This window comes from Mastacembelus armatus, chromosome 5 (genome assembly GCF_900324485.2).
Source record: "Mastacembelus armatus chromosome 5, fMasArm1.2, whole genome shotgun sequence".
Lineage (NCBI taxonomy): Eukaryota > Metazoa > Chordata > Actinopteri > Synbranchiformes > Mastacembelidae > Mastacembelus > Mastacembelus armatus.
In genome coordinates this window covers 25,876,016-25,888,285 of record NC_046637.1, presented here as the reverse complement: position 1 = coordinate 25,888,285, position 12,270 = coordinate 25,876,016, and the positions used below count along the sequence as shown (strand labels likewise).

Here is a 12,270-nt window from a genome sequence, read left to right as displayed (position 1 = left end):
GTGCCCATTGCCTTTTTTTTTTTCTAAGTTTATATTTGCATTCCCTTATTGTAATTTTTACACTGCACTATTTAGTATTTAGTGTTTGTCTGTATGCACCAAGGGTCTGAGGTTAACAAGATTTCGATTCTCTGTATGTTGAAACTTTTGAAACTTCCACCATCATCTCAGATAGTATGTTCCAGCTGGTGATTGGCTGAACACACCTGATCCAGGTAATCAGCAATGGATAGTGCAGGGATAGATGGAAAACAGGCAGGGCAGTGGCTCTCGAGAAACATGGATTGTCCACCCCTGCACTGCACCATATAGTAACAAACATCTGTTTGTTTTAAATTCCCACAGTGGACAGGAGAGGGTGCTAAGGAGTCAGCTCCAGGAGCATTTTGTTTTACTTCCTTGAAATTGTCAAGCAGCTTTATAGATTTCACCCAAAATGTCTAAAAGAAAAAGATGTGACAAACAAAAACACTAAATCTGTGTACTTTCTCTGAGTGTCCTGAACACGGTGCCCTTACATGTATTAGGGCTCATACTTTTGTATTATACATATATTATTCATCAAATAGTTTGTGTTTTACCAAAAAATATCACATAATTTTTTCCTAATGGTCAGATTACATGTTAGGTTTTTAATATATCTTTCAAAGAAAACTGCTGCCTGGAGGTCCTTAATAACTTTGAGCTCTCCATTTGTATTGCCTACTGTAATAAGGTTGGTGGGGGGATTAGAGCCGATCCCATATGACACTGGGATCCACCCCGGACACACCCAAGCCTTATTTAGATTGGTTATATATATATATATGTGTGTGTGTGTGTGTGTGTGTGTGTGTGTATGTAGTTCTTCTTTGTGGGGATGATTTAGTAATTAAACTGCTAAAAAAAAGAGCAGATGCCAAATTGCTGATGGTTGAATCATTTATCACGGTAAGTGGAAAATACACTGTAAGGTGTCTAACTAATACCCCACAGAAACGCATTAACTCAAACTTCCATAACTAAACACACGTAACAACCTACTCACAGGAACACATTAGATAAAAAAAGAGTTTCAGTTTGGTCATAGTTATTTTAGAACAAATTTTTACATTTGCCTCTGTCATTTCTCTCTCCCTCACTCCGAGCAGCTACCAATAAACCAGTCAGAACAAACAGGCATGAAGTGGGCACTGTGCTGGAGTGGCAGAAAGGACTCAACCGGAAATCACACTCCCGACCGGACAGAGACACAGCAGCATCTACTGTAGCGTTGAAGTTGTTGAATTTATTTGTAATTAGCAGAAGATGTTTGTGTGGTAAAAAAAAACTATTAAGTGTCATTTGCTTGAGAAGCAACATATTTAAAGTATGCAGGTTACACATTTTAACTTAACTCTTAACTCTTGTTTTTCAATTTGTTTTCATGTAATTTTGACAGCAATTAAAAACTTTCTTTGCTCATGTCAAATTCACATATTTGCCTTTTTGGTGTCTAAAGCCATCTTTAAATAACTGAAGATGTCCAGGTGTTTTCCAAAGCAAGACATCATCAGCATCAAAAATGGACATTGCAATGTTTAGACACATACAGAGTAAACAGCAAGGGACTTTGCAGAGATCCGTGTGGGACATCTTTAACAGCCACCTGGGGACTTTGCCAGAGAGATTAAAACTGGTTGTTTTCCAACATATAATGGACACAGACATCGCATCTTTACAACCAGTGCAGGGCAAGTGATTGCTGTGCTGCAGTGTCAACCTCTGGTAGTGATCATTTAAAAACTGTTTTGATCCAGTGCAGGTGAGCAAATGTAACACAGCCAACATCATAATCAGCAGCAGCAGCATGTGGATACAACATGAGAAGCTACAGCTTCTTTATTCATTTCTTCTACCAGGCTCTATATAATTGACATCTGAGCATTAGCATACCAAGAACCAAATTAACATCTAAACAAATCAGTGAAACTGTGATTCATCATTCATATTACATTAAGAAACTGTGTTATTTTTTACTTTTACTACTTCAGCATAAAAATGATTAACCATCATGGGAAAATGTGAGCTGTCACAATGAGCAGTACTTACATAACTGCGGTTAACACCATCCCAGGCACATATGCGAATGGCCATACGCACGCAGGTGCTTACGCACACACATAAAAACTGTATGGAGAATGAAGTATCACACTTTTTAACACATCACGTTGGAGCGTTGCAATTCCTGACTGGACCAGAACCTTAAGCTAATTTAATCGAACATTACTGATAATGCCGAGGTCAAACATTGTGGACAGAGGGAATTTAAAATTTCTGTCTCCTCCCAGAAAGATGCTCGCTCAGCAGGAGGATAGGGCTACTTCAGTTTCAGATTACATCAATATAGGCATCTAATAGTGTTTAGTCAGCTCTGCAGCAACTATGTTTCTGAGGAAGTCTGTTGTAGGTACTGAAGGTCACATTTGCATGCCATTTTATTTACATCAGAGGTACGTTAATAGAGCTTCCACAGATACACAGTTGTTAAGATCCACAAGGTGAAGAATGAATCAGTTGGATGATGGCTCACATTCACGGTGGTTGAACTGAAATGAAGGTTAAATGACTAAAGAATGAATGTGAGATTCAGAGGCGTCACGTTAAGTCCCTCACAGGAAACACAGATGAAATTGCAAGAATGCTGCCTTTTCTTAACTGCATATTCCTTGGAATGGGCATACGCCCACCTAGATATTTTCTGTCATGCAACATCCCAGAACATCATTAGCAAGTATGTACAGTATGAGTAGGTGGTTGGGAGAGGACAGCTGTACTGATCTTAGAACACCTCATGTACATTTCTCACTCATAGTTTCCTTTGCATCTGTGAAGCCTTACTAGGCACAAACACCAGTACATGAACACACTTTATTAATATTAGTCATGTTTATGTAACAATAGCCACTCAACATAAACAATAACAGAAACACGTCTCTGAAGGATTCAGTGATACACAAAATCACACGTACACACGCGGCGTTCAGCAGATCAACGGTATGAAAGTGAAAGAGGAATGTGGTGAATATATTTGTAACGACAGATAGATTTCCTCTAAAGGTCACAGTTGCAAGTACATGCAGGCACAGAATATGCACACAAAAACACAGAAAATGTGACACATAAGTTGAAAGAGATGCAAAGGCATCATGCAGCTTATCTGGTCTGAAAAGCACGAGGATCAAGAAGACAACGGCTACCTGAATCCACAGGAAATTGATGTCAGTGTGTAGTTGATCGTTTAAATTTAATCACAGTGATTCATGTGTGAAGAGGCTGAACCGCCTGGATATGATATCAGCAGTCAGGTTTCAGATAATGTGCTAGAGCATTGCTGACTGCAGATTCTGAGCACTGGTTAGTGACAACATCAGAAACTGAGTTTAGGAGGTAAGGGGGCAAGAGTGAGCGAGAACAAAGAGACACCCTCGCCACATTAGCACCTGATCATCTCCAGAGCAGACAACGTCTTACTCACTGATCGACAGCAAAGTCATACATGTAAGATAAGGTTTGTCTCATTCAGCGTTGGCCTTGTTTCGAAGAGGCAATGTGTACAGGACATGGAGAGGGGCACTGGTTCCTGGCATCGGCATCAGCCACTACTCAGTCCTTAAGGGCACAATGAAAATTAATTCACTCACATCAAGCCTCCACAGAGTCAACATGTTTTCACACTGAGATTATGGACTATATTTTAATCAAAGTAGTTTCAATAATATCACACACTCTTAGATCAGAAACAGAACCTTTTTTGTCAGTTTACACTTTGTTTCACTTTGGTGTTGATGAATGGTAAAATCTGAGAGAAATAAAGTTAGAGGAAAGCAGCAAAATTTAGTTGTTAAGTGGTTAGCTGTGATGAAACCAAGAAATAAATGTACAAAAATGTATATGACAGGGTGAACAATGCTATTACGATTACTAGTATTTGTACAGCTATTGCTAAGTGTCACTTCTGCCAAACAAATGAAAGACGAAATGTTGATAGTTTGATGACATGCCATTTCTGTGAACAGCTGTCTAAAAGCCTCACTGAGAGAGTGAGACTTTATTCACGAATGACTTGGTCACTTCTGGTATGTTGGTTTTTATTTTGAGTGGGCAAAGATGAAACACACACAGATGCAAACTGAGTTATTGTGTGAATAAATGACACATGACAAAAAAGTATCCCTAACTAAACCACAATGGGCCTCATGGTCTCTCTGTCTCTCTCTCTCTCTTTCACACACACGGATATACACACATATACACACACACACACACACACACACACACACACCAAAGAGGGCTTTCCCATAAACAGGCTACTGCTGACTCACCTAAAATTTCACAAATTCATTTTATTATTTATATATAAATAATTAAAATTAATTATTTTTAAATCAAATGTCATTGTATATGTTGATTGATCTTCTCAAAAAACACTGCAGTACACATATATACATATATAAATGTACATATGTACAACTGGATGTTCACTTATTTACGTGTGAATTTATACATCTCACCAAATAAACAGGACACGTGAACATGTTTCACATTTCAGAATAAATGTGACAGAATAAAGTTCACTTTATATCAATCCATTGGCTGCTGTTAGTTGCATGTGCAAGTACAATAACCTCATTTTCTGCGTATTGCTGCAGTTCATTTGGTTCGGCCTTACTTGGATTTCACAATGGGAACTAATTTGATGACTTCTCTGTGACCTTTTCCTTCTCCCAGCCCCACCTGTAACTGTTTCCTTTTGTCTGTGTACCAGTGGGATGTGTCCTAATCTGTTGTTAGAACCAATTGATGGGGTATTAACACCTGTATCAAGGTATCAATGCTGCCCTTGTAAATATAGACTTTTATGGCAGGTTGCTGACATGAGCCGACTGTAGCCTTGGCACAGCTTTTCACATTAAAACTGTTTCCTGTGAGCTAAGCGGCTGAAGGGATGCTATTGATTTTGTTTTATTTTTGGTTTTTTATTTACGTATTGTAAGATGGCCATCTTCAAGTCTTTTTAAGAAGAAAATAATTTTTTAAATTAAAAAACGTCTATTATTGGGGTACTATTTTTTTTCAAATTTGTCTGCATTGCTGAGGAGGTAGTCACTAGGTCATGCCATTGTTTTTATTTGTGTAGTTTCTACAGGGGACAGAGTTAGCTTCAATGTAAGACAAGTTGAATCCAGCAACTTTTATTTGAACTGTGGCAGGTCATTAGTACAGACTGTGAAGTCTAGAAGTGCAGAGATGATTATTTTGAATGATTTTCCTGCGACGGTTTTCAAAATACCAGTGTTGCCCAATATAAGTGGCCCAAGACAAAGTAGGCTATGATATGGACAGAACCTGCTGCATTCACTGTGATAAATGGACATTCCATTAAAAAGAAAAACTACTGAGGGGAATTTACTGCTTACTCTGCCATCACCAAGACCACTAAGAGTCCCAGTTCACTTCTCTAAGTGTTTACTTATTTTACCAATATTTGCTTGCCCATTCATACGCAAACCTCACCAGCTATTTTCTCTGAGTGTGATAATGGAACCAGTAGAGAGAATACCATGATTCCTATCACCTACTCACAATAAACAGCAAAGACGTGTATCTGTCATGTGTCTTCAGCCTTGTCAATACTTATTACGCATGTCTGACATAGCAGAAATCCGCAGCGGCTTCAAAGTCAAACCACAACTTAATACCATTTCCATGTGTGGCAGTGCTTCCTTTGTTAGACATCAAACTGTAAAGTGTGATTTACTGCATTCAATGCAAGTTAAGCTCAAATGTTAATAGCACTCAGGGTATTCTGACACTACAACCCACCTTATTATTACTGAAAAATAAAAGTAAATAAATAAAAGTATAAAATTGATAAAAGAAATCTCTCTCTCTCTCTCTCTCTCTATATATATATATATATAGAGAGAGAGAGAGATAGATAGATACATAGACAGGTATATCTATAGACATTGATAGAGAGAAATAATATTATGCTTTATTAATATTATAATTATTATTAGCATTAGGATCATTTATAAAATACTGCTAAAACATGTTTCTATGTAATGAAACCAGAACATGTTTCCATGCCTGCTGTGTCAGGTTTTTTTTTTTTTTTTCCTTGAGAGGTCAAGATGTTCGAGGGAGGAGCAGTCCAAATGTGAGGCATGATTCTGACAAGAAAATCCCCTCATGTATGAAGCATGTTTAACCATTTCACTTCCCCTCAGTCTCCTCCCTCAAGGATCTGTCCCAATTCTGGCTATAAATTGAGACACAAGATGAGCACAAATATATGCTCTTATCTCTTCTGAGCTCTTCAGCAAGATCATCCCAAGGCTTCTCCTCTCAGAAGTCAGAAAACTTCATCTTCGTCCACTCTGACACCGAGCAGCATCTGCACTCCTGCACTTCTCTCCAGCCACAAGACTTCAGCAGCTCGTCCAGCAGCATGACTCCCCGGTCTCTCCTCCTGTCCGTCCTGGTTCTTCTGTCCTTCTTTAGCACTGCTTGGTGCACTCCGATGTGCAACAGCCATTGCTGCCGATTCGTGGATAACTTCCCTGTCAGGCTGAGGAAGCTGAGAGCGAACTATTCAAAGATCAGAGACTTCTACGTGAGTAAAAGAAGAGTATTTGCTCTGTGTTACCTTGAGAGTCAGTGCAGCATCATTTGGAGACATCCCCTCCGCCTCTTGTCTGCAGGTGATGCTGCACTTTCTCGCCTCTGTTTGTTTGCATCTGTGGCTGCTGTCTCTCAGCGCACTGAGCTCAAGCTTTTTCTGATTGCAGGAAGCAAACAACGACTTGGAGACAGCGCTGCTAGACCAGAGCATCGAAGAATCTCTCAAAGTAAGTTCCGCTAAAAACAATCCAAGAAGTTTATGCGTAAAAATAATAGGATGCCATGCCATATCTTAAACTTACCGACAAGCGAGCGCCGTTCACAGCAGTAAATTGCTAAACGACATCACATGACCAGGCTGGTGTTTTCCTCCCTCATCAGACCCCGTTTGCCTGCCACGCCATCAGCAGCATCCTGAACTTTTACCTGAGCACTGTGCTGCCGACAGCCATGGCCGGAGTGACGGAGGACACCAAGAACTTGAAGCCCCACATGGAGGCTATACAGCACATTTTCGACGAGGTCAAATGTGATGTCATCAAATGTGTGAGTAGCTGACACGTGTTTACACCCACGGGAGAATAAAAATGTCAATACGCATGGAGCGGATGGAGCGCAGCCGATGGCTCCGGCACAGTTTTACAGCGCTCAGGGCGCGATACGCGGCGAAATTCGTCCAAGCGAAGCTGCTGCATATTTGTGTGATGATCAGAAGTAGGTCCGCAAACTTTACATTAGGCAGCAGCAGCATTAAAAGTGTCACATATGTGTTTTGGAGGTTCCTAATATGGTTTAACATTTGAAGTAATTAAATTTTGTGGATTTACGATGTTGTTTGGATCAGTGGGGCCAGTTCTTGCTCACAAAGTGCATGTACAGGTCGGTTTCTGTTTTTCCATTACCAGTCAGGCTGTCGTGCGTCTCAGGAACAGCCCACACGTGATTAGATGTCACTGTTAAAACAATAGTCCGGGTCAGGCATGCCCGGTCCCCCTAGACCCCTGCCCTGCATTGTTCTCTAGAGCCCAGTGTGGGTTACATCGAGAATGTGTCGCAGCATTCCTCAAAGTTTTTACTGTGATGGCAAAGACAAGAGTTTGGTGGTGGGTCACAAGATACATCCTAGTAATGCATTGATCAATGATTTCTATACTGCAGCTGCTGCTTACATTAACGTGTGCATCATCTCGAAAGGGGAAGAGACAAAGGAAGGCATGCAGCTGCTTTAGAAGTTTTCTTGCCCTGAGCGTGACCTCCCAGGCTGCAGAAACTGCAGTTTTGTTATGGATTAGGAGACTCAGATAGGGGTCGGGGGGTGTTGAATTAGAGGCACGAGAGTCCAAAAAAAAAAACAAACTTCTAACCTCTTTGGTAACATCATCTCTTTTTTCCTCTTACAGAGAAACTACTTCTCCTGCAAGAACCATTTTGACATCAAAAACCTAAACGCTACGTACACTCAGGTGAGTGGCAGGTTTTCATGCTCAGTGGTAAAATGTGTGTAAAAATGTACAGTGTGGATGTGTGCAAGCTTGTGTCCTTTTAATTAACCAACCACGTGTTTGTCCACAGATGCAGAGTAAGGGTCTGTATAAGGCCGTAAGTGAGCTGGATGTGCTCTTCAACTACATTGAGACATACTTGGCCTCTAAACGTCGAGGAAACAGAGGGGCTTCTATGTAAAGTTGTGCTGACTCTAATCAAAATGTGACTTTGTCCTTGACGTGTGCATCTTTCATATCGATGTTTTTTGGTATGAATGTTTTATTTTTCTTTCATAAGCCTGCTGAAGTGATGTCTTTGTTTGAGACTTGTCTGTATGTTTTTGTCCTGCGGACAATTTATGTTGAGGACCTGTTTTAGGAGTCCTGCTCTGATGAAGTTAAAACCAAAACTGGCCGTTAAAAAGCTGTCATATTTATTTTCTATCATATAAAATATGTATTTTTGTATTTATTGTTACTACTTTTGTACTGCTAAAGATGAATAAATGAATTTACTGCAGAAAATGATATAGTTGTTTTGATGTGCCATTTTTTAATTGTCAGATACATTTTTTTCTTAACCAAGAATGGGTAAATAGTGGAACACTGAATTTGTAACATCCTGCAGTACTGCAGTCTATATGTGGGGAATCACTGGAGTGTAAGCTCAACAGGCTGATGCACTAACCTCAAACGTGACCCATATACATCACTTACCAGCAGCAGCCCTGCCGTATCTTAACTTACCGTAAAACTGTAATTAACCAGCCTCACCCTCATGGCATATGCACACTTGCATATGCATTCACACATGTGCAGTCTCACTTAGTCACACACAGAAACACATTAGGCAGAACTACGACACAGAGCAGAATAGAACAGCCGTGCATTTAAAAACTCATTTCTGTAGCTGTATATACTGTTTTGTGCATATGTTGTTTAGAGGGGTATCTGCAGCTATCTTTGTCGACTCATCAGCTGTGCCACAATAAATTCAAATCTGAGCAGTAAGAAAATATGTTACAAAAATGGCACATACACAGTCAACAGCTTGTTATAATATTTCAGCGTACATACGTAAATGTCTAATGTTCCCGATTTGACGGATTCTTGACTTGACTCAGGTCTCTGCACTGAAACTACTCTGACAATTAATTAGTCACTTATTTAGTCGACGTGGGAGGGTCTGAATAGTATCATTCCAGCAATGACAGTACCTTATGTAAGAAAATCATTCATAACATCTGTGTGATAGAGCATGGCCATGTTATTATGACCAGTGCCAACAGCAGTGTCCTTAAGGATCAGTCTTGTTGACCACTGTTGGTTTCTTAAATAACAGTAGATTTGTTAGTCTCCCGTAAGACTAGTGTTTACATTTTGAATCATCTGTCTGCTAACTGGTTAGGATCGGCTCTGGCTGTTATGTAATGACTGGTTGTTTCTGTTCAGGGTGCAATGGTTTCGAGGCATGGTGAGAACGAAAGAGAGTTGCAGACGCTTCCACATGATAGAATCTTGATTCAAAATGTCGAATCAGTGCTTTGAATGATCACGATTAAAGGCCAAAACAGTTACTTTTAATATCTAGTACATGGATCCGTCATGCCACTTTCCCCTTGACAGTTAATACTGTCATGTACCATGTACCTTTACCTGATATCCTAAATTTGATTTATAAAATATACACACTGTTATCAATATGGTTTCAAACCTCACACAACTTAGAAATAACATTATTCTCCTAAAAATATCAAAAAAGTGAATTTTGAAGGTTGAGACCCAGGACTGATAAAAAAAGAAGCAAAATTATGTAAGGATGAAACGGTTCAACTCTTTCCCCTGCCCTCCTGACAATGTAGGTTACACAAAAAAGACAGGTTGAATCAGGTTGTGCTTAAACTGAGCTGGACTGTGTGACCACAGCAGAAATTTCTGGTGTTTTTCGCTGTTCTCAGTGGACACACTTAAATTCAAGGTGACAACTTCCCTCACCCCGCTGTAATTGTGACACAGTGCCTAGATGACGAGTAATTGATGATACTGTGTAATTCTAGCGTGAACAAGAAAGTAGTTCAATAGTTCATCTCTAAGGTGAACTTCTTTTTACTTACACTGAAGACATGGTCTCCTGATCTTGTTTGCTCATTTTACTTTATTCTATCATTTGTGGACACGCAACGTTTGACAAAGTTGAACTTTGATGATAATGAAGATATACTGTCGTCTAAAACATTAAAAACGCCCTAGAAAAAGAGAAACAATGTCATGAAGTTGATATGTGGAATCACATGTTCCTTGAGGGCCTTGTCTTCCAACTATTCCTGCCCTACCCACTGCTGATTTCCTGAATCAAGTGTGTCCAGCCTCTAATTCTCACTATTATTTGCAACAATGTAAAAGAGCTGAGTTTAAATTTTGTGGCAAATACTACATATGTACAGTATGTGAATATGAAATATATACATGTATATGTCTGTGTGTGTACACAAAAATATATCTATATTGGAGCTGTTCTTAGAAGAAAAACATGGTTTCTGCAAAAATGTGTTTTTAAAGTAAGTAGCAAAGGAAAAGGAAGAGAAAGAAAGTAGAGAAAAAATAATCAAAGCAACCACATGTACCAACAAGACTACCTGACAGTAAGAAGAATCAGATTTCCAGCACATGTGAGATGAGCAACTGCTTGTGTACATGTCTTAAAGCTGACAACAAAAGGCTTTCCATTTGATCATGTCTGAGGCTCATGCTAAGGTTCGCTCTGAGCTGTTGCTTTCTTCCTGAGGTTATGTGTGGCATTTCACTACTGCTACCTTGTCTGGGGCAGGTCAATCACTTTGTCTTGTCTGAGGGTGTGTGCTCATGTGCAAGAATCACAACAGCGTGCCACTTCAAAGAAGTGTGAGCGGTGCGTCTCACCTCAGCTGAAAAGTGATCCTCCTCATTTTCCTATAAACTTTTCAAAACGGTGCAGAAAATAAAAATAAACTGGGGGCAACACGCTGACAAGTTTCTAACCTAGAAAATTAATTTTATCTCTTGGTTTTATATTGGTGAGTAATCAAGTGGTTGGATTTACTCTGACGATGGAAACCTGTGGCAATATTTAACTGCTGAGTTAATATATGAATATTTCAGAAACCATACACATATACTTGTAGTTGTTTTGACTTCTACTTACCTATGACGTACTGAGTTTTACACCATGTCGCCATAGATGATATGATGCCAAAGGCCGGAGAGGCCTTCTCTTTGTGAAGAGCGTGGTCGGTGGGCAGGTCTCCTGAGGTTCACTGTAGGCGGAGTAAGGGGATAGGACCTCCACACATAAGGGAATCCCCCTAAAGCCCCATTTACCCCCTTTCTCACTTAACCTGACAGGCTCGTACAGCTGAGAGATGACTGTACGTTTCATCACACTCAAAGCTGGAAGCTATGGCTGCCTTGCACCTGAAGAGAACTTTGTGCATTGGCGGTAAACTGCTCTAAACACCCCATTGTTGGCAAATCTGCGTTGACTCAATGCCACCACACTGTTCAGCTACGCAAATGTGTATATTCCAGGAGTCACTCATGCAAGCAAGAATGACAGACGCTTGTCACGAGTTGAGTCTGTGCATTCTGTGTCAAAGCCACAATTCCCAAGCCAGCATGACAACCTGAGTCATAGCTGGAGACTGAACTGAAAAATTCTCCGAACGTGGAGCCAAGGGCTAAATATGGAGAATGCATTTACATGTACTTTATTACAGAACCATGCCTAACAACTCAGAGAAAGTTATGCACATGTAACAAACAAATTAGCTATTTAAAATTAGATGCAACCATATGAAATGAGTGAAATTATGACTCAAATTTAACAATATCTACAACTGTGGTTTTTAAAAATGTTACACAAAAAAAAAAGTAGGGCTGGTACTTTAATGTGTTAATGCTGGTTAATTAATTACAGAAACAATAACGTATTAAAAAAATTAGGTATTTAATCACACTTTTCTGTGGCAACATGGAAAAAATGCATTATTGTCCCAGTCCCAGCCCTAAAAAAAAGATAATATATTGCACTTCATGTGACTTAAGTGCTGTAATACTTCTTGGTAAAAAAACGATAGTGCAAGAGGTGTAAAGCCCTTTTTCACTT

The 12,270-nt window shown here is 39.7% G+C and overlaps 1 protein-coding gene across 1 annotated transcript; it reads left to right on the top strand.

The window, feature by feature from the left end:
* The first annotated feature begins 6,301 nt into the window (after positions 1 to 6,301).
* Positions 6,302 to 8,657, top strand: il10 (interleukin 10). The gene is made up of 5 exons (XM_026306669.2): positions 6,302 to 6,637; positions 6,813 to 6,872; positions 7,027 to 7,191; positions 8,046 to 8,108; positions 8,218 to 8,657. The coding sequence occupies exons 1-5, from the start codon at positions 6,317 to 6,319 to the stop codon at positions 8,326 to 8,328; spliced, it is 720 nt and encodes a 239-aa protein (XP_026162454.1). The 5' UTR covers positions 6,302 to 6,316; the 3' UTR covers positions 8,329 to 8,657.
* Positions 8,658 to 12,270: the final 3,613 nt, after the last annotated feature.

Coding starts and splice junctions, on each gene's coding strand:
- il10 (XM_026306669.2), top strand. CDS start 6,317: ATGCTCTTATCTCTTCTGAGCTCTTCAGCAAGATCATCCCAAGGCTTC. Junction 6,638..6,812: donor CAAAGATCAGAGACTTCTAC/GTGAGTAAAAGA, acceptor TTCTGATTGCAG/GAAGCAAACAACGACTTGGA. Junction 8,109..8,217: donor TAAACGCTACGTACACTCAG/GTGAGTGGCAGG, acceptor GTTTGTCCACAG/ATGCAGAGTAAGGGTCTGTA.